The sequence below is a fragment of the Marmota marmota genome, unplaced genomic scaffold (assembly GCF_001458135.2).
Source record: "Marmota marmota marmota unplaced genomic scaffold, marMar, whole genome shotgun sequence".
Lineage (NCBI taxonomy): Eukaryota > Metazoa > Chordata > Mammalia > Rodentia > Sciuridae > Marmota > Marmota marmota.
In genome coordinates, this window is record NW_025999977.1 from 30,805,886 (window position 1) to 30,829,441 (window position 23,556).

Consider the following 23,556-nt stretch of genomic DNA (forward strand, 5'->3'; position numbering starts at 1 on the left):
AGTGGTTTGGCACTATAGAAGGGGAGACATAATAAATATGTACTTACATAAATATTAAAATATTGTATTAATATAGAAGGACTAAACTTGGTTAGGAGTCTCAGGGAAGATTATTGTTCTTGGGAAATGACATTTAAACTGAGAATTAATGAATAAATATGAATTGATTAGGGGAACACCATGGGAAAGAGTATTCCAGGCAGAGAAATGCCACAAGTAAAGTCTGAGTCTAGAGAGAACTTAATGGCATAAGTATCTAAAAAAAAAAAAGACTAGTTTCGTTTAAAGAGGGGAAAGTAGCACCAATGCAGCCAGAGATTGGTAGCATGTACAGGATCTTGTAAGGCGTGTATAGGATTTTAATCATTAGTCTTCTGTAACAGTGATTTTAAGAAAGAGAGTAACAATCAAATTTACATTTGACTACATTATTTATTTCCTACTCTGGAGGTTGAATTGGTTTAGGGGAAGGGAGTAAGTGCCTTAATGACAGAGAGCAGTTGGGTACTACAGTCTAAGTGGGTCAAAGTAGTGGTGATGGGAATAGAGATGCTATCAACAGAAATTGTGACATGAAGGTGAAGTTAAGAATGTGGCTATTGATTAAATTTAGGAGTAATGGAAAGGAGAGGTGTTTCAAGGACAGCTCTCAGATTTGTGCCTGAGCAAATGGGTATATGGTGGTGTAGTACATAGCTACGGGGCAGATGAAAATTACTGTAGTGTTTTGGCATTTCAAGGTGTAAATTAAAGCCTCTCCTGTTGGATTGGTTATTTTAAAACTACTGTTATATAAACTTATTATGTACCATATATGTTTCAATTTATGTAATCCTGATGACAACTTTGTGAGGGAGGTGCTGTTATGATCCCCATTTTACAGATGAGAAAACAGAGAAGCTGTGACATTCCCTGAGGCAGTTTTGCCCTCTGGCTTGTGATCTTAACCATTGACTAAGATTGGAAGCTTTTAATCACAATTTGCATACTGTTTTATTGTTTATCTGGACTTTCTAATGATATATTAACTTGGAATTTAACTGTATTGTGTCTTTCCTGGAAAGTCAACTTTTTGTGCATTTATTTATTTATTTGAATTTTTTTTAAGTTGTAGATGAACACAATACCTTTATTTTATTAGTTTATTTTTATTTTTTTAAAATGTGGTTAGGGTAACAAACCCAGCACCTCACGCATGCTAAGAAAGCACTCTACCACTGAGCCACCTCCCCAGCCCCAACTTTTTGTGCATTTAAATAACATATTTGGCTATAGTGGTATGACAATGAAACAGTGATAATATCTTCTTTAATTAAATATTGATTTCTTTTACTTCCCAAAATTTTGCTTCTGTAAGTTTCTTTCTCTCTATAATGCATTGTCATTGTTTGTAGCACATTTTGAAATAGTGTTGTTGACTTCCTTTATAAAGAATTTAATAACGGCTATACTACTAGGTTACTTTTTTTTTTGTATTGGGGATTGAGCCCAGAGCCTCATGAATGCTAGGCAAGTGTTTTACCACTGAGCTATATCCTCAGCCATATTAGGTTACTCTTACAAAATTAGGGACTTAGCTTTATGGTGGCATTTTTGGAAGCTTCTTAGAACCTTAACTTTGCCCTTTAAATTCCAGAACGAATTCATATATTCAAAATTCCAACATTCAAAATTCATATATATGTTTTAGTCTTTGTAATGTAGAATAATTTTCCAGGGAAAATTGGAATCTGAAGTATCAGGAAAAATTGATTTTATTCCCTGTCAGTTTGTATTTTCTTGGTGCATACAGTAGCAAAAAGCCTTTACAGAAGGATGCAGTGCTCAAGGGGTAAATGTGACCAGCATTCTTTGTCCTATTACAGAAGGAGCGGGAAGTCCAAAAGTACTTGACTCTCTCTTTATTAAATTATTCTCAGATGAGAACGGGTGGTGGGGGGTGCATTTGAACTTTGGCTGTAGATGTGGTTCTTAATGAAAAGTTTTGTAATACAGGGAATAAAGTAATTTCTTTCTTTCTTTTTAAAATTCTAGGGGAGGATTATGAAGATGATGACCTAGTAAACTCTGAGGTTATGAAGAAACCATGTCCAGTACAGATTGTCCTTGCTCATGAAGATGACCATAACTTTGAGCTTGATGAAGAAGCTTTGGAGCAGATACTGCTACAGGAGCACATACGAGATCTTAACATAGTTGTGGTATCTGTGGCAGGAGCTTTTCGTAAAGGGAAATCATTTTTGCTGGACTTCATGCTTAGATATATGTATAACAAGGTGAATAGTGTCTTTTAAGTTGAACCTAATCAAAACAAATAACTGCCAACCAGTTATTTAAAAAAAATATATATATACATACATATATATATACACATATATATATAAAACAAGTATTGTTTCTTTAATTTTACAGAAATATAGTTCTTTAATTAGACTTCTCTATTAAGACAGTAATGTAAGTTTGAGCTCTTGATTCTTCTTTATCTCTGTTGTTCCTTTTGGGACATAATACATATTGATGCATATGCTTGAACCTCTATATTCTAGGCAGTATAGTAGTAGTCCAATATGTTTGAGTGTATCCTGAAAATATTGGAAGTACTACTTATCTTGTCTCCCTTTTTATTATTTCTTCACTTTCATCTTCCTAGATACTTTTACTGTTAGTGAAGTTTTCTGATAGAAACTTGCAAAAGTATACTTGTGTTTCTCAAATAAGTCACTTTTAGTGAATAAAGTCCAATTCCTTAGAGTGGCTTCTATGGCCTTCCATGGTATCTGAGCCTTACTGCTTTCATCCTTACATCAAGTATACTGTAGTGTTTGCTCTTCTCCTAGTATGTCATGTTATTCTCAAATATCCTATTCTTTGCTAATCTTTTCATAGTAGGCCTTTCTTGATGTCCAAGTTTGTTAATTCTCTTCCCAGCTCTCATGGCACGTTTTATTAATATTACTTCAGTTTTCTGGCTGGTTTACCTTTTTGTTAGTGGTGGGACTTACATTGATTATCCTGTCTCCAGTACTTAATGCTACTGTGTGTTGTTGATATCTGTTTGCCGGATGAATCTCCCTCCCTCTACACACTTTTGCTTTTAGATATTTACTATGTTCTCCCTGACTTTGACTTTCAAAGTCAAACACAAAACAAAAAATAAAAACCACTTGACTTAGTGTTTTTCTAAAAGCTGGAGTCAAGTGGGAGGGATTAAGTTTGATAGGGACCAAGAAGAAGGATTTGAAAATTTTGGAGTGGAACACTTAGGGTAGGTGGCCTTACAGGAATTTTTGACATAAGCCACTAGAAATAAAACTTTTAACAGAATTATGTAATTATCTGAGTGTTCATCTTTTTAAGTTCTGTGTAAATCTGAGTTTGCCTTGAAATAAGGTAAACTTTCCCAGTTGGTTTCCCAAGAAGCTTTTTACTAAAGTCTTTTTATAGGTATCTCTTTAGACCTTTTCAGGTATGCCTGAGTATCAAGAAGGTAGTTCATGAATGACATTTTATGTGTTTAGGAAATTAGGAATGGAATGTTAACGATTTTTCATTTAGACTTATTTTCTAGAGCTTAATATATGAAATAGAAAATGTATAAATAGTGGCATATTTTTAAAAAAATCTATAATTTGGAAGATATTAAAGAATTTTGATGTTTTTTAACTCCTTAACTTCTTGTGTATTTCATATTTATCTGTTTCTGAGCTGTTCACTGTAATTGTATTTGATTCCAAGTAGGTCACAGATAGTAAGTAGAATGTTAGAAGGGGAAAGAAGCTTAGATTGCTTGTCTAGGAATGACAGATAAGTTTCACCTCAGGTAGCATTTCTGATTCCATCTCTGGTCAAATTAGTGACTGTTAGAGGAGGAGTAGCAGCCTACATTTGTCATTCACAATCGTGGAACTAACAGAACTCCCCCTTTCTGGAGGAGGCACTGAAGCGGTGGAAAGGTTCTGATGACCTCAGGAAGGTTATATACCTAGTTACTGGCTTCTGTGGTGAAATTATCTTTATGCATTTTAACTTATAGAGTTTTCATATAGAATTTCTGATATAAGTCACCTTATTCTGTTAATCAGAAATTATATTACATAGTGTCTGATTTGGGGGATCACATACTGATTTGGTGGTTAATCATTCTTTTCCCATGAGATGTAAGTAAAGAAGGAAAACTAATAATGGGATAGATTTGAATACTTTCCCTCAACCTATATACCTGCAAAGATGATATGCTAGCTGAGAGAAGTAGAAGAGCAGCAGTTTGTATCATCTTTTAGTGTCTTCTCTACTGACATGAGTCAGTTTATGTAAGTGTGTGTTCACTAAAGGAGCTAAATGTGTAAACCTTTTACTTTATAGTTTAGAAATAGATGAGTATTTTTATTTTGAGTAATTAGTAGAGGAATACTAACATAAGGCTGAATGTGAGCTTTTTGTTAGAAAAATTCAAAAACTTCAGTAGCAAGCTTTTAAAATCTAAGATTATTTTGAGATTTCTATTTTAAATCTCTAAATATAGGGGAAATTCTGATTTTTAGGTCTCATTTTCGTGTGAAGTTAATAGCTTTTTTTATGGTTTCTTTTTGAGCTACTACTTGATATTCATATTCCCACCACCCAGATGAAGATATAGAGCATCCCTCTTTGTTCTCTCACTCAGTTAATTTTTATCCCCTCAAGTAACTATTATTCTGAACCTCTTATCATAAATTCTTTTCTCCCATTTTTGAACTTCTCAGGAATAAAATCATACTGTAGATATTCTATATATGGCTTATTTTGTTACAGTTCTTACTGTAAAATGTACACATCTCACAGTTCATTATTTTTGTTGCTTTAATATTCTGTTTGATATTGTGCTTTATTTAACCATTAATCTGTTGATGATCTAATTATTTTTAGTTAGCTGATTTTTGTGACATGTTTTCAAAGTGAAATAGATTACTCTAGTATCAATATGAATTGTTAGAAAAAAGCTGATCAACTTGTCACATGGCTACCATAAAAGTACTTTCAATTCCTGGAATCAGTTTACAGAAATCAAAAATTAATGTATTGAATTAAATTATGTAATGTATGTAATACTTAACACCGTGCTTAATATATTGACACTGTAAATGATAGCTGTTGTTGAACTTATCTAGTGATCTTAATTCTATGCAGAGTTGCTTCTACTTTATATCATTTCTTATTTTTTCTTTTAAAAACTATTATAAAGAATTTTAGGGCTGGGGATGGGGCTGGGGATGTGGCTCAAGCGGTAGCGCGCTCGCCTGGCATGCGTGTGGCCCGGGTTCGATCCTCAGCACCACATACAAACAAAGATGTTGTGTCTGCCAAAAACTAAAAAATAAATATTAAAAATTCTCTCTCTCTCTTAAAAAAAAGTTTCCTTTAAAAAAAAAGAATTTTAAACACATGTCAGATTAGACAATCATATAATGAATGCCCACATTCTTATTTTTAGAAATCATGAACTCTTATCAATCTCATTTCATCTGTAGTCCAGCTGACTCCACACCTGAATGCGTTGTTTTGAAGTAAATCCCAAGCATATAATTTCATTTGTAGATGTTTCAGTATCTCTTAAAGAAAAGGACATTATAATAATGTCATCATACAGAAAAGTAGTAATAATTTTTGAATATTGTGAAATGTTTACAACCTTTTACTTGCTACAGATGCTTTTTATGTTTTAACAGTTTGAATCCAACCAGATGAGATCTACATTATGACTTGATGTTTTTAAATTGTTTTAAGCCCTGTTTCTATTTTTCTTGGCAAGTTATTTGTTGAAAAGACCAATTGTGCTATAGAGCTGCACATTTCTGGATTTGCTAATTTTATCCCATTGGTGTTGATTCTATAGACTTGATCAGAATCAGGTTTTATTCATTTTCGGCAAGAAGACTTCATAGATGAAGATATATTCTTCCTCAGTGTCTTTTCATATAACAGTATTTGAGTATTCATTGAATTCTAGGTACTGTGATTATTAAGCACTTAACAGGTATTATTTTATTGAGTATTCATAATAATTCTACATAGTAATATTAGTATTTTACTAATGCTAATATTACTAATATTAGTATTAGTAAAATTTTAACTTGCTTAGTTTAAGAAATGAGGTTTAAACTAAGTGGCAAGGCCAATTTCATTATTTCCCCACATATTTCCAGTATGTAGAGGTTCCATATAGGATGTTCCTACACTATATTGCTCTTTTATAAATGTTTGCTTTTCACTGTTTACTTCAGAAGCTGAAATAGACTTGACAGAAGAACATGTGCTAGTGCAAATGTAGTAATGTTTCTTGCTGTCCACTAGTTTCCAAGCAAAATGAATGAAGGATCTTTGCTTTGTTTGGTACATAAGAGTTTTGACTTCTCCATAGCATATTTTCAGAAGATATTTTAAAGAAACTATCCTTTATGTAGTTTTTATTCTTTACTATTTAAGGACTTGCTTCTAGAATGCTGCCAAAGAGCAGGAATAAAAACTATATTTAAGCATCATATGCAATACATATAACTCACCTGAAACATGTATGAATCAGCCCTATGGATGTTGAATTTAATTTCACTTTCCTGTCCAAGGCTAACAGTGTCTGAGTTGTAAGACTTATGGGAAATGTGTGAATACATGATGAAAAACTTGTTTTGTTTCATGTTCTTTTTCCAAGAAAGAAATGTACTTGGAGGAAGAAAATATCTTAAAAAGCCTCTTCTTGGTCATTTTATTTTTTTATTGTGTTATAACTTAAATGCAATAAATGCATAAACCTTAGTATAGCCAGTTAATTTTTAACCACTACTTCAAATCAAGACAAAACACTTTCTGCATTTTAAAAGACTCACTTATTTCTCCTCCCAGTTATTACTCTTCCGGCTCTCAAAGGCCACTATGCTGACTTTTATTATCTTAGATTATTTTTGTCTATTTTGAAAGTGACATGATTTGTAAAAGTATGTATATTTTGTGTCTGATTTCTTTTATTTAACATTAAGTCTAAGAGATTTATCTGTGTTGTTAAATGCATCAGAAATGTCTTTTTGTTGCTAAGTGATATTTCATTGGAGGAATATATCACAATTTAATTACCTCATCCTCTATTGATATACATGTAAGTTGTTTCTAGTTTTTGTTTCTTCTAAATAAAGTTGTTGTGAATATTCTTATATATATATATAATTTTTAAGAATTACTTGGGAATATACACAATTCTGTTAGGAGTAGAAATTTGGGTCATATGACAAAATACCTTTTTAGCTCTACTAGTGGCTGCCAAATATTTTTGCAAAGAGGTTTCACCAATTGCACTAGGCAATATAGGAGACTTATAGTTGTTGTATTCCTTGTAAATGTCATCTTTTAAATTTTAGCCATTCTGATAGGTGTGGATTTTGTTTATTTTAAAACATTATTATACTTTATACTGGTTCATTAGTTCATTGAACTATCTTCCAGATTTAATCTAGAGGTTTAGCTTATTCATTTAACCATTTCAATTGAATTTACTTTGGAATATTTCACTTGTTTTAAGTGAAGCATTGTAACTCTTATGTGATAATCTGAAATTTTGAATTTTCTATCATTTTTACCAATGTGAGAAACAAACAAAATTTGATCAGAATTTTAAGTCCATAAGGAAAATAAAAATTGTAGGCTTGTTAGAGGGTGTTGGAGTTGGCTAGATAGCAGTTTAATAACTGGTGGTGTCTCCCTTTTCTGTTTTGGTACCCCTCAAGGCCACCTTTTTGTTTTTAAGTTGTGGTAAGATAGGCAAAACAAAAATTCACCACATTAGCCATTTATAAGTATACAGTTCAAAGGCATTAAATTTATTTATTAATTCTGTGCAGCTATCACCAACCACCTTTCATCTTGAGGACTTTATTTTCACAAACTAAAGCTGTGTTACTATTTAAATGCTAAATCCATTTTCCTCTCCTCTCAGCCCCTGGCAATCACCCTTCTACTTTCTGTCTGTATGCTTGACCACTCTAAGCAACTCATGACTGAAAACATAACATTTCTCTTCTTGTGTCTGATTTATTTCACTTAGCATAATGTCTTCATGGTCAAAGATGCATTTAAGCAGAACTTACATTATTAAATTTCTCCTTAGCAAATCTGTAAGTTCTTAGAAATGTTCTTTGCTTGACTTTGTGACCCGGGTCAGTTGTAATGCCAACTATTTGTCCAGCCCTGGAAAGAGGAGTTGGACATGAGGCAGGGATGGGAGATCAGTAAGATTAGACACATTTTAATTATTTCAGAATTAATGTTCCATGTTTTTTTTCTGGGACTTGAGTTTTCTCACATTCAACTGAAAATACTAAGCTACAATCAATGGTTAGAATGTATATACTAGTTCTCTCCACCAGTTTGGGTATTGAGTGTTAATAACCTGTCTCCTGAATAGGTACTTATTTTATACAGGTTAGGATTTTCATTTGTGGGGCTTTTAACTAGGGATGATCTCCTTCTTTATTGTAATGCTAATTGGGTCTTAGTTTTATACTTTTTTGTCTTTTACTCCAATCCAAGCTGAGTTATTATGGCTTCTGGATGGACTTTTATTTTTTTTAGCCTGGCTGTTGTGGAAGGAGTCAGCAAATGGGAAGCTGGTGTGTTCTGATGGTTCTGGGCTTGTCTGGGCTACCAAACTCTGGGTCTAAAGCTTATATAGCTGTTGTTTCATTTTGTTGCTACAGACAATTACTGTTCCTTTGGTGAAATATGAATTTGTTTTTTACTATTTAGAGTTTATTTATTGCTGGTAAGTTACAAAGACAAGCCTTTTTTGGCATGTGCTGTGTTTATTCCACTGCTTGACTACATTTGAAGTTCAGATGACTTCAGATTGCCTTTTGCAATTGAGAGTTATTCTATAAGATCTCCTCTTTTCCTACTATTTTAAATTGAAAGAATAAGGTAGCTTTTGGAAATCTGTGAGTTTTGAGGTTTTTTTTTCTCTGTAGTAGTGAATGGAATCAGATTAGTGTTTTTCAAGTTCCAATGTTTGCTTTTAATAAATTTAATAAATTTTGAGATGGGGTCTGTAATTTTTGAGACATAATCATTGAGACTGTCTCTAGAACCTACTAAAATGTTCTTGGAGAGGAAAAATTTTGTTCTTGTTCATTGCTCTATCTCTAGAATCTAGAACAGTGACTGGCAATTGGTAGAGGTTCAGTAGATTTGTTGAATGAGTGAGTGAATGGATGAATGAATGTATTTTATGAAAGCTTTAATGTTCAGTATGTTAGAGAAATAACAGATTTCAAAATTTTGAAAATCTGATTAACTTGGTTTTCTGATTTACCTTTTCTTTTATCTTTTTTTTTTAAAGAGAGAATGGGGGGGGGGNGATTGTCTAATCTGACATGTGTTTAAAATTCTTTTTTTTTAAAGGAAACTTTTTTTTAAGAGAGAGAGAGAATTTTTAATATTTATTTTTTAGTTATCAGCGGACACAACATCTTTGTTTTGTATGTGGTGCTGAGGATTGAACCCAGGCCGCACGCATGCCAGGCGAGCACGCTACCACTTGAGCCACATCCCCAGCCCTCTTTTATCGTTTTGTTAACTAATCCATTGAATATTTTACAATATTCCCATTTACTAAGAAGCAATGATACATAGTAGATTTTTATGAGACACTAATTCTTTTAAAATTTTTTTTGAAGGGGGGTTAACAAGCACATTAGCCTATGACTTTAGTCATCCATAGTTCAAAAATTTTATTTTTACTGCTTTGTCTACATAATTATATTGTTTCTAGAATAATAAAGAAGCTCATATTTCTTCTGCATCTATTACCCATGCTCAAAAGGGAGCACAAAACTTTAATGTTTTGAATACCTAACTACAAACCAGGCACTATTTGACCTGCTGGGAATTCATGAGAATGAAACAAAACTGCTGTCATGGAAAGTAATTTTGTTTAGAGAAGTAGTTTTGTTAGAGAAGATATAGAGAAGCAAGATAGGTAAAATATGACTAAAAGTAGACTTCTCTAAGAGGATAGTGTCTTTTAACTTATTTGTGTAGGTTACACCTTTTAAAAATGATTCATTCAATACCAGATTTCTTTGACATTTCGAGAGAATGAGTAGGTTCTCACATGTGGCATCTGATTCCCCCACCATGTCAAAAAATCTGAATCTAGGCAGAGAAAGGTGTTGATGGCTGAACAGTGTATGCATCTGGGAAATGGTGATATTTTTTTCTTCTTCTTTTTTTGGTGGAGGGATATGGTAGAAACTGGATATGTAAGTATTGGTTGGGAATATCAGAAACAGAAACAATAGATTAAAGGGGCATTGTTATGAAACAGGTGTCCGGATGGATGGTCTTATAGGTAATGGGGAAGCGATAGATGGAGTTTTAGAAAGACAATGACATGATTACATTTCTTGTGAAAATTAGCTGTGACAAGAATTGGGGTAGAGTACAGCAAAGAGGTACAAGAACAATTTGGAGCATCTAAAATATAGGCCAGGGGCAGGACTACCAGTTGTCTATCCTCAGGAAGGGTACTTTGAAATATGGTTCTATTGTATGTACTATGAATGGAGTTGTACCATGTGGCAGTCTGTAACCAGCAGAGGTGAGGGCCTTTAGTTGAAGTTATTGAAACCTGAAGAAAACAAATCGAGAATTTTATGACTTATAATAAGACTGGTAACCTACTCGAGATGAGAGTTTTGTGAAATGATGATTATAGATTGTTTAAAGTTTAAGGCTCTATTGTCGTATTACATTATGGTCTGGATGACTTATTTTTGCCACTTTATATGTGCTCTTCCTAAATTGTTTCATCCTTCATCGATCCTGCTTTAAAACATCATCTTCCTACCAGTAATTTGAACTTTATAATCTATTTTGGATTAGATATTAAAGCTTACCAGAAGTATTTCTGAAACCAAATCTTTCCTTGGAGATATGTTGAGTAAAGGACTTTTAAGTATACTAAAATAGTCATCTTGACATCTGTCAAAGGTATTCATTTATGTCCCACATTTAATTTTCTAGATAAACTACCTTATGATTTATTAACTGTTATATTATTTCTTATTTATTTATGGTGCTGGGGATTGAATCCAGTGCCTGTACATATTAGGTGAACACTCCACTAGTGAGCTGTACCTCCAGCCCCATCATATTTAATTATAGTAGTACGGCCTGTAGTTTTAATTAAAACATTATATTATAGAAAATTTAAAATATACCCCAAAATAAAGAGGATAGCATTATGAACCCCAGCATTATATACATCAACATTTTGCTGGTCTTCTTTCATCTGTTTTCTGTATGTGTATATGTGCCTTTTGAAATATTAAATGCCAGGCATATCCTTTTACCACAAATACTTGAGTATCTAACATACAAGTATTCTTTTAGCTATTTCTTAATGCAACCATGACATCATTCATATCAGACAATCATATTTATCCCAACTGATAATGCAGTCTGGGTTCAGATTCTGTTCATTCAAGTAAGGCTTTTTTATTCTTGGATCATTTGAATCAGGTTGCAAACAAGACTTGGTTTGTTTGTTTGTTTGTTGGTGGTGGTACTGGGGATTGAATCCAGGGCCTTATGCATGCAAGGCAAGCACTCTACCAACTGAGCTATATCCCCAGCCTAAGACTTGGTCATTTTTAAAGTTGATTATGTTTTAAAGGTAACAAGGCATCATAAAAAACATTTAATATAAGCTCTTCTAAGAGAGTGATACTCTTTTTTGACAGTCATTCTTTCTGAAACTTAGTTTTACTTTTCTGTATAAGAAGATATAGCTGGTGTCTGATTTTTGTTTTAAACATTATAGGAAATCTTTGCTGAAGAGGGTAAAATGGGTGTGACCCCACTCACCTAAAAGCCCACAGAGTGGAAATTTGAACTGACTTGAGAAGGTTCAGGTTTGAAGGAAACTGCATCCCTATAGAAAACCACATAGAATTTAGGACTGCTTTTGTAACTACTTGGATGATGTTACATAGTGTATTTTATCTTTGAACTTACCTTCCTCATCTGTAAAATATGGAATGGGTGATTTTTAAAGTTTTTTTATTCTTTTGATTTTTGTGTGTTTTATTTTACATTTATCTTTGACTTTAACAGGATTCTCAAAGTTGGATTGGTGGAAACAATGAACCATTGACCGGCTTTACATGGCGAGGTGGTTGTGAAAGAGAAACAACAGGCATACAAGTTTGGAATGAAGTATTTGTGATTGACAGACCTAATGGAACAAAAGTAAAATTTCACTTATAGTTTTCTATTTTTAATCTTCTATATTTTTTCTTGAGCTACTTTCTGTGTTAAAAATCAAAGGAACAGGCTGGGGATATAACTCATTTGGTAGAGTGCTTGCCTTGCATGCACAAAGCTCTGGTTTCAATCCCCAGCAACCCCCCGCACCCCCCCTCCAAAAAAAAAAAAATTCAAAGCAACACAGAACTTAATGTCTGGCAACTTTAATGTATAGATTATTATGTTAAAATGTGTAGAGATGAGTGTTCTTGATTTAATTATTGCTTTTGAAATTTACCATTTAATATATGATTTTTATATTTGTTTTTTGTGACTGTTTACTAAGTATGATAAACTTTTGAATTCCTAGGTGGCTGTGCTGCTAATGGATACCCAGGGTGCCTTTGATAGCCAGTCAACTATTAAAGACTGTGCAACCGTATTTGCTCTGAGCACTATGACCAGCTCTGTGCAGGTGAGATAGGGATTAAGTGATGACATCAGTTTATATGATCCTGGTACCTTCAGCTGCTCCTCAAAAATGCCTTTTGATTGAAGAAAAATTTTAATATGATTAAAGTTAAAGAGCACATTGACATTTCTTATTGGTTATTTACATTTCCATGCCTACTGTTCTGGCTTATAATGTGAAATTTTGTATTTTGGATAGTTACAAAGGAAGCAATATACCAGAAACCAGTTCCTTTGAATTTTTTGTAGAATCTAGGCTTTTAGCCTTAGAGGGCTGGGATAATGGCTACTACTCACTAAGTGATACTATCTGGGACCCTCAGAAATCTCTTTTTCCCTTCTTGTTTTTTTTTTCTCTGCTTTTGCAAAATGGCACAATTGCAATAGTATAGAAGCCATCTCTTCATATTTGCCTTATCATAGTGTAGCCCCTCAAGTAAGCTGGCAGTAGACCTTGCCTTAATTTATAATGAGGGAGTTCTGTGTCTTAATATTTATTATTGGGGTTCAAACTTGGGGTTCTCTTGTTTATTCAACTTTTTAAAGATCTGTCTTTGGACAGTAACTTAAAAACTATATAGCCACTTTCTTACCTGCAAAATGAGGGTTTTACCCATTTTGCCTACCTCATGTGTGGCTGTTGTTAAAGAAGAGATCTAAATAAGATAATGCATAAAGTGCTTTGTAGACTCTAAAAAACCAAGAAGATTAGATATCTATTATTGCTTTCTTCCTGACCTTGGAGGTTAGTTTTCTTTCCTTAAATAAGTTCTAGCTGATAAATCAATAACAAATTGACCTTGTCTTTTATTCTTTCAACAAATTGTTAGCACCTATTATATCCAGGGTAGTATTCTAAGTACTAATGATCTAAGATAAACAGGTCTCTGTCTCTCTTTACTATTTGCCTGGCCCTGACAATGAAAAGATCTGGACCTGTTTTCTAAAAGCTAAGGTCCACTGGATGGATAAGAATAGATTAGTTACACTGTCAGGTTTTACCTTAAATCTGAAGTTTAATTACCTCAGTCATTAATTACTTTTAAAAATACTCTTTAGAATTAATTATGACTTGAGACTGACTTGAGACTATCATTTTAGGTTTGCTGAACTTATAAGCATCAAGTATATGTGTTCTTGACCTCCAAGTTATCTGTATTTCTCCCTTTGGAGTACCCTTATTTTCTTAGATACAAGTTATTTCTTAGCAGTAGGTGCCCATTCTTTTCCAATTATAGCCTGAGTTCTCTTCTGAAGATCTGTCTTGGAAGGACTGGACCTAACTAATCTTTTCTCCAATTTCTCTTTTCCTGAGTGTGTACTTTAGAGCCTCTACTATAGCTCTGGTCTGTTTTGTCTTTGGAAGTCTTCAGAAAATTCTGGACAGGACAAGAGTGCCACCTACTGTTACTTTTGTTAGTTTCCAGAGGCTGCTAAAATTTTTCTGTTAAAATTGTTTAGACTGATAAGTTTTAAGTAAAAAGAGAACTATAGTAGAGTCAATGTTAGATGAGATTCCCACTGATCAGTTATATACTTTTGCCCCTCACATTAACCAGCTTGGAAAAATGGTATATAAACAACCTTTACTTTTTATTTTTCTTTCTTAAGTTATCGTGACATGAAACTTTGAGGAGAAAAAGAACCTATTATATAATTTTTAATTTTTTCTTTACTTTTTAAAATTTTGTTCTAATTACATGTGAATGTAGAATGCATTTTGACACATCATACATAAATGGAGTATAACTTCTAATTCTTCTGGTTGTACATGATGTAAGATTACACCGGTCATGCAATCATATATGTACATAGGGTAATAATGTCTGATTCATTCTACTGTCCCTCCTCCTCCAATACCCCCTCCCCTCCCTTTACTCTCCTTTGCCTAATGTTTTCCCAGGGAAAATCAGAGGTACTTTACATTAGCATCCACATATCAGAGAAAACATTTGGCCTTTGGTTTTTGGGGACTTGCTTATTTCACTTAGCATGATATTCTCTAGCTTCAACCATCTACTGACAAATGCCATAATTTCATTCTTCTTTAAGGCTGAGTAATATTCCATTGTGTTTGCATACCTCATTTTCTTTTTTTTTTTTTAATATTTATTTATTTTTAGTTTTCGGTGGACACAACATCTTTGTATGTGGTGCTGAGGATTGAACCCTGGCCGCACGCATGCCAGGCGAGAGAACTACCGCTTGAGCCACATCCCCAGCCCTCATTTTCTTTATCCCTTCATCTTTTGAAGGGCATCTAGGTTGGTTCCATAGTTTGGCTATTGCAGTACACTTTTTTTGTCAAGTATCTGCCAAATTTAGGCAGTGTATATGCATTTATTCTTGATTTTCACATATTTTACCACCACTCCTTCCCCCTTAATATTTTTTCACTTGACTATTATGAAAAAAGAGAAAGTCCTTTTTGTATGCCACTGATAGTGGCTGAGTGATTAATTTGTGGTAAGGCATAAAATAGTCTTAATTTTCACAAGGAAAATTATGCACAAGCTGGGTATTCAAAGTAAGACACTAATAAAAACAAAATGAATTTTGTTTTAATAGGTATATAATTTATCTCAGAATATTCAAGAAGATGATCTTCAACACTTACAAGTATGTATGTCTCAGAATATATGCTAAAGTTTTAAAATTGAATTGTCATGTTATTGTGAATTTATACTTAGAAGCCTATGATGTAATAACAAAGTTGAATATTATATGGTTTAAAACTGACCTGTGATTTCATTTTTTTTCTTTTAGTACTGAGGTTTGAACTAAGGGTCACTCAACCACTAAGCCACATCCCCAGTCCTATTTTGCATTTTATTTAGAAACAGTGTCTCACTGAGATGCTTAGTGCCTTGATTTTGCTGAGACTGGCTTTGAACTTGTGATCCTCCTGCCTCAGCTTCTTGAGTCACTGGGATTATAGGTGTGCACCACTATGCCAGGCCTGTGATTTCAATATATACCCTGTGTGTTAGAAAATTAAATACTTAGCTTTTAGATGATATTAAAAGTTCTGATAGCTTGTCCTCTGATGTAGAACAATTTTATAAATGTCTCTGTCAATTTCCCTGGGGACATTAGTTTAAATAACTTGATTTTACAGTTATTTACAGAGTATGGAAGACTTGCAATGGAAGAAATCTATCAGAAACCATTTCAGGTAAGTAAGTGTTTTATCATTTTATAAGATAGACTTATGAGAAGCTCACCTCAGCTTTTAACTTTGGAGATACAGGGTATTATGACAAACTCATTTGTAGCAATCAATTCAGTGGAGTTGAATCTAAATATTGGTGATGTCGTCACCAACTTAATACCAGTTTGAGGCCAACAGAATAGGAAATAGAACAAACAAATCTAGTTTGATTAAGGGGGTAATGCTTCTCTTAGATGTTACTTAATTCCAAAACTTAAGACAGTGAGAAATTGAATAAGACAGTTATATCACATTTCTTTTATATGTGATACACTACTAGAAAATGTTGTAGGTCTATTTTTAACTTAATTTTATTTTGCAAAGATATACACATTTATTTTTAGCAATTCAAACAATATGGTTTTATGTAGAGTAAAAAGTGAAATTCTCTTAAAATGACTCCCTCACATTAACCAGCTTGGAAAAATGGTATATAAACAACCTTTATTTTTTATTTTTCTCTCCAAAATTATCATGACATTAAACTTTGAGGGGAAAAAGAACCTTATTGTATAATAATAGGTGGGCCCTTAATATAACCATGAGTAATGTAACTTTTCTTTCCAAAAATAAGGGTCAGTTTCTTTTTTTGTGGTATAAGTCTAAGTTAGTCCTGTTACTCTTTATTTTGGTTTAATATGAAAAAGTTCCAGGTAGTTTTTTTTTTTTTTTTTTTTTGGTACTGGGGATTGAACTCATACTTAGCTACTGAGCCACATCCTCAGCCCTATCTTGTATTTTATTTAGAGACAGGGTCTCCCTGAGTTGCTTAGCACCTTGCTTTTGTTGAGGCTGGCTTTGAACTTGCCTGCCTCAGCCTCCCAAGCTGCTAGGAATATAAGTGTGTGCCACCACACCCAGCTACTTTATTTTTTGAAGCAAGTACAATTTGCAGGTTGCCATTAGTACTGTTTGGTCAGTTGCAGTTAAGGTGGGGGAGAATAGGAAATACAACAAAGAAATCTAGATTGATTGCCCATCAGTGTGTGAAGTCCTTCCTCTGATAGCATTGCTAGTGATTATTAGTGGGTTTACATCAATTGTGTCTCATTCTTGTCTGCTGTTCTGGTTAAAGCAATCACTTTTATGAAATGATTGGGCAGGTTTATGGCTTCCTTTTATGTATATGAATAAATATATTATCTGTGAATTTTTCTGAACTAGGGTAATTTTGCCACCCAGTAGACATTTGCCCATGTCTGGAGACATTTTTTGTTGTCACAGTTTTGGGGAGGTTAATGCTACTGGTGTGTAGTGCATAGAAGCCAGAGATATTGTTTAATATCCTGTAATGCACAGGACAGCCATGCACAGTTAAAGATTATTTGGCCCAAAATGTCAGTAGTGCTGAGGTGGAGAAACTTAAGTGTATGAATTAAAAATCATTCTGTGAAATTAGTGCTATTGACACCAAATCTATAATCCGTGTAGAATTAGCCATCTTGATTTGGTTGGCCTTGTAATTATACAACCTTGATTTAAAATTATGATCTAAATGCCCTGCTCTGCCTTTTGTTCCTTTTAAAAATCATGTTATTGCTTGGGTGACTTTTTTCCTTATATGAAGTGAAATTCAAGTGGAGGTGATTACTTGGTATGGGGGTTGAGTATGTTGTTGGTTTAGGTGGGCCCTTAATATAGCCATGTACTCACTTTTAGTAAGAATTGTTTAGGGGAGAAAGGAGGTGTTAACTATTAAAGTTATGGTTTTTTCTTAAGATTTTATAAGAAGTGTTTTGTATTTTTTCTGCGTGTAGACATTAATGTTTTTGATTCGAGATTGGAGTTATCCTTATGAACATTCATATGGTTTGGAAGGTGGAATACAATTCCTTGAAAAGAGATTGCAGGTAAGCCCTGTGTCCTGGAGAGGAGAGCATAAGCACTACACCAGGCAAAAGGCTGGGCTGCCTGGACTGTGCTTACACTGTCAGTTACTAACTCTACATAGGTGGTTACATGTGTTTTCTCTCCTGAACAAATTGTCCCTCAGTAAATATTCAAAGGATCAACCTTCCCACCTTCCCTCCTTCCCCGCCTTCCTTTCTCTTCCTTTCCCTTTCCTTCCTCCTTCCTCTCCTTCCTTCCCCTCCCTCTCCCTTCTCCTCCTTCCTCCTACCCCTTACCCCATTTCTTCCATCCTTCCTTCCTTTCATTCATTCTGGGGATTCCACCCCTAGCATGCCTGGCAAGTGCTCTATTACTAAGGTATTTTTGGAGCCTTATTTTGATGTTTTTTCAGACAGGATCTCGCTAAATTGCCCAGGCTGACCTCAAGAATTTTGGTATCCTCCTACCTTAGCTTCCTGAGGGTCAATATTTTTTAAGGAGATTTTGGTCCACTTAGAATATTCACAAGTCTCTTTCTGGTCAGCTCAGCTTCTCAACGTTTGGGACAGGCTGGTTAATGTTTACGTATTGAACACAGATGATATGAGAACCTCTCATATCTCTGATAGAGTGACAACATATAGAGCTAGAAAAGGGATTTTAAACATATCCCTAACCTTAACCCTAACCCTGAACATATCTAGTTCATCCTTTTTTTTCTTCTTCATATTTTTTAGTTATAGTTGGACACAATACCTTTATTTTATTTATTTGTTTTTATGTGGTGCTGAGGATCGAACCCAGGGCCTTGCATGTACTAGGTGAGTGCGCTACCACTGAGCCACAACCCCAGCCCCTCCTTCATATTTTTTATTGGAGCATTATAATTATTCACAATGGTAGGATTTGCTGTTACATATTTGTGCATGCATACAAATTCTCTAGTACTTCTTTTCCTCTTCTCCTTTCTCTCTTTGGTCCCTTTTCTTTGCTCTACTGATTTCCCTTCAGTTTTCATGAGACATGTGTTCTATACCTTTTTTTTTTTCTTTTTCCTTTCTAGCTTCCACAGATGAGAGAAAACAAACAACCCTTCTAAGTTTGGCTTATTTTGCTTAATGTAATATTCTCAAGTTTGATCCATTTTTTTTCAGTGCAAATGACATCATTCCATTCTTTATGGCTGAATAAAATGTCATTGTGTATATATACCACATTTTCTTTATCCATTCATCCATTGATGGATACCTAGGCTAGTTTCATAGTTTGTCAGCCTTTTTTTCTTGTACATTGTTTTAGTCAGCTTTTTTGCTGCATGTGACTAAAGGACCTGATCAGAACAATTGTAGAGAAGGAAGAGTTTATTTGAGGGCTCCTGGTTTCAGAGGTCTTAGTCCAGAGAAGGCTGGTTCTCTCTATTCCTTGGCTTGAGGTGATACTGAACATCATGGCCGGAGAGAGTGGTGGAGGGAAGCTGCTCACATCATGGTGATCAAGAAGCTCAGAGAGACTCTACTCTCCAAATATAAAATATATACCCTATAGCCATGCCCCAATTCTTTTACTCTCCAGACACACCCTACCACTTCAGTTAATCCTATTAGGGATTAATTCACTGATTAGGTTAGGATATAACCCAATCATTTCTCTTCCAAACCTTTCTGCATTGTCTTACATGTGAACTTCCAGGGGATACCACATCTAAACCATAACATACACAGTGAAACTGGAGCCTGGAAAAGTAACTTGCTTATGGTCACTTAACTAATTATTGATAACTGGGTATAGGATCCAAGTACTCTCACTCCTTTATGATATGCCACATGAAGCCATTCCTGGAAAATAACCTCACCAACAAGATCATCATCTTTTATCCTTAAAGTACCTTCCTGTGAAAATAATTAGGAAACCTGCAGGTCAGATAATTACAGATTACCATCTGCTAACATATACAATATATATATATAACATCTCTATGTGTAGAGATCCCTTTATTAATATAGTAGGTTAATAAGATTTTATTGTCTGTGGAATGATGCACTTGGTTTCTCAATCACATTCTAAGACTTGTGGTGGAATAGTGTGATTTTCTTATTCCTAAAATGAGATTAAGACCAATTCTTTACTCTTGGATTTTCAGCTCCTTCAGATAACTGCAGTTATCACAGCTTTTTTTCTGGTTTGTTTATAAGAAATTAACAGACTATATCTGAACTAGGTACCGCAAAGCAAGAAGGATTTTAAACTTCTTATCGATGCCATGCATGTATTCATAAGATTGCTCAGGTCATAATGTGTAGCTTGGTAACTTTGTAGAAAATAGCCATAAACCTACACCCAGAAGCACCACCTCCAGGTACTTACTTACCCCCACCTAATCCTTACCATTATCCTTTTAACAGGCTTTGTTTTTGTACTTTTTATGAATACAAGCACTTACACATGTGTTCTTTTGTATTTAGCTTTTTTGCCTAATATTTTGTTTCTGAGACTAAAACATGTTGTTGCATGTAGTTTAGTTCATTTATTTTCATTGCTATTTAGAATTTCACTAATCGAATAGACAACTGTTTTTCCATTCTGTTGCTGGAGATTTAAGTGGTTTCCAGGTTTTAATTATGAATAGCACATGTTTTGTTACAATGACCATTGAGAAGAACCTTTTGAAGAGTGTGTAAATTATCTATCTCTAAATGAGTTAATAATTATTCAAAATGTTTCTAAGATTTTCTTCCAGAAATAAATATCAGTATCTCTTTTCTAAGCTCTGATAACTAGCATAAATTATAGATAATCACATAAAGAGAGTCCTGAAATACCATTTCTAAGGTAGTTGGGACTACACTGGAGCTTTTTGACCTGGCTTTTATTCTGGTCAGGTGCTAACCCTTTTATTTGAAGGCATATGAGTATTTTGTTTGTTTCATTTTGTTTTGTTTTATTATGACATTATAAATACTTTAAAGGTAAATCTTATTTATAAGTCACAGCCACAACTTGTTATTCAGACATTAGATACTATAATTGATTGTTATTTTATTTATTTATTTTTTGGTATCTCAGGCAGCTTACTTAGGAAGAAACATCTTTTCTGGTTTTAAGAAAATGTGAGGTCTTATCAAAGTGTTCAGAAATGGGCCTTTAGAACCATCTGAGTTGAATGTATATACATGCAAGTATACATGTAAATTTCCTTTTTTAACATTATTTTTTTTTCTCTTTGCACCATTACCCTGTCTCTTTCTGCCCTCAGGTAAAACAAAATCAACATGAAGAGTTACAGAATGTAAGGAAGCACATTCACAATTGTTTCTCAAATCTGGGTTGCTTCCTTTTGCCACATCCTGGTCTTAAAGTTGCAACTAATCCTAGTTTTGATGGGAGATTGAAAGGTGGGAATTCCCATTCTTGCTAAAATCAAACATTTTTAGAGACTGAAAGTTTTTTCAAATACATGATTCCTTAAATTTCCTGTCTTATTGATAAAGGATATCATGATGTATTAATACTAATATGCTTAGAATGCTCTCAGTGTTCTTTCTATCTTTTATTGGTTTGTTTGCAACCATCTAGCATATTGATTAACCTATTTTATAATGTGTTCCTTTGCTCTGGACTGAAGTCTTGAGAATTTGGAAGGCTGAAAACATTTTAATATTTTATCTGCTAAAAAGCTCTAACCATTTTATTGTATTGATGCAATTAGACTTAAATTTCTCTGTTTCATAGTTGATAGCATAATTTTTTGAGGTTTTAGAATTAATCTAAGTGTGATAGCAAAAGGCTTGAGAATTAACAAAAGTTACAGTATGGTTAGAAAAACAAAATATAGTATTAAAATTTAATTTGATCTCTTAAATTGTTTGCCTCTTGAAAAGGATGCTTTAGTTTTAATACTTGATGAAGGTATTGTTTTGGTAGTCCAAATTTGAACTGAAAGAATTGTGGGGGTGTGGGAAAACGGTGTACTAGGGTAGTGGGGATTTTTGTTTTTCCCTAAGAGATATGGCATTTTTGGATGAACTTTAAAAAAAATGATTGTATTTAAGTGATAATTTGTCCTCTTACAAAGTTATAAAATAGACCTTATAAGTTCTTATCATTGAAGACTTATTTTTTTTATTTTGTTGGACTAAATGTTGACTAATTTCATGCTCACCAGATATTGATGAAGACTTTAAACGAGAGCTTCAAAATCTGGTTCCATTGCTGCTTGCCCCTGAAAATTTGGTGGAAAAAGAGATAAGTGGATCTAAAGTCACTTGTAGAGATCTTGTAGAGTATTTTAAGGTAGGCAAACTCTTAAATTGAATGACTATCTAGGATAGAAATGTAGCCAACTTAGAACTCATCTGTATATATAAGAAGTTTCTTAACCTTTACTTTAAAACAACAACAAAAACAACCCATATTTGGGCCTCTGGGTGTATTGACATTTAAGGGTACTTAAGAGATTGTAACAGACTACTTGTATCTTCTAGAAAATGATTTTGTTTGTTCACAGAATTATTCTACTTTTCCTCCATCTGACATGGAGAGAAGAGCCATTTATTATACTGAAATACTGCTTTGTCATTTGTGAGTGACAATAGGGATTGGAAACATAATTCTGTATTCTGAATTCTTCAAAAAAGCATTCTCTCAGAATTCTGAGGACTCAAGAAGAGCAGCTGAAAGTATCTATTACTGATTTTTGAGTTCAAGTGATTTTTTCATTGGTTTTTCCCTCTCCCTCAGTTATTCTTTAGCTCTTATAGTTTTCCTGCCAGGACAAGACCATTGTAGAGGGTTGTACTATTATTGGTCATTATAGGTAGGTGGGAAGGAATAGTTAACTAAGAATGTATTCTTGTTCACTTATTGAATGCCTGATCATTTTCATACTGTATTTGTTTAGTTATAGATTAATATTGAGTCAGTAGAAAGTTGAGATGAAAGACACCTGTATGGACATCAGAACATTTTTTCTTATTAGGTTTTTTTTTTCTTCTTAAGCTGAGATAAAATTTAAGTTAGTCAAATACTGGGTTAAAATATTTTCTAACATGTTTATTTGAAAAATTGACAGTTGGACTGGGGATATAGCTCATTTGGTAGAGTGCTTGCCTTCCATGCACAAGGCCCTGGGTTCAATCCCTAGCACTACCAAAAAAAAAAAAAAAGATTGACAGGAAGAATTATAGATTTTTTTTTCATTAAGCGATGGCATTTTATGTATAAAACTTTTAAATATGAGATACAACTTATACAAGTTCAAAGTACAGGTAGCAACATTTCTTCCAGGTGTTATTTAGCTGCATGTATTTAATAGTTTTGAGAATGTGATTAATTTTGTTGAAATGAGAGTATATTTCCTTTTAATGGTGCAAATTTTCTTTGGAGATGTCAAATCAAATTGTGTAACATACAGTATAATGAATCTTATGTCTTTTTAGGCTTACATTAAAATTTATCAAGGAGAGGAACTTCCACATCCAAAGTCCATGCTTCAGGTAGAGAGAGATTAAGACACTGTGTGTATGTATAAGGCGTTGGGGGAAGGGGCAGGAGCTTGTATATATCCTTATTTATGAGAAGAAAAGTCTTTGCTTTAAAGAGAAATTCTGGGAATGGCAATGTGGGGAATGTTCTTTTTTCATGGAAATACATTTTATATATTTAAGGCAGTATGTGTCATGAATTCTAAAGTCTTTATATGATTTTTTTTGTAACTGCATATTGCAGACCTTGAGCCATGTGTAGGCCAATAGAAATAAAGCCCTTTATACCTTCTCTTC

At 33.7% G+C, this 23,556-nt stretch overlaps 1 protein-coding gene across 4 annotated transcripts in view; it reads left to right on the plus strand.

Moving 5' to 3' along the window:
* Nucleotides 1-23,556, plus strand: part of Atl2 (atlastin GTPase 2) — a 54,351-nt gene that overhangs the window by 25,737 nt on the left and 5,058 nt on the right. For all 4 annotated transcript variants that reach the window (XM_015479746.2, XM_015479748.2, XM_048804531.1 and 1 more), the window contains exons 2-10: nucleotides 2,035-2,276; nucleotides 12,136-12,270; nucleotides 12,638-12,742; nucleotides 15,307-15,357; nucleotides 15,857-15,913; nucleotides 17,707-17,799; nucleotides 21,033-21,171; nucleotides 21,942-22,069; nucleotides 23,215-23,271. In XM_015479746.2, coding sequence (XP_015335232.1) covers nucleotides 2,035-2,276; nucleotides 12,136-12,270; nucleotides 12,638-12,742; nucleotides 15,307-15,357; nucleotides 15,857-15,913; nucleotides 17,707-17,799; nucleotides 21,033-21,171; nucleotides 21,942-22,069; nucleotides 23,215-23,271 — 1,007 coding nt within the window. The remainder of the gene's footprint in view (nucleotides 1-2,034; nucleotides 2,277-12,135; nucleotides 12,271-12,637; nucleotides 12,743-15,306; nucleotides 15,358-15,856; nucleotides 15,914-17,706; nucleotides 17,800-21,032; nucleotides 21,172-21,941; nucleotides 22,070-23,214; nucleotides 23,272-23,556) is intronic.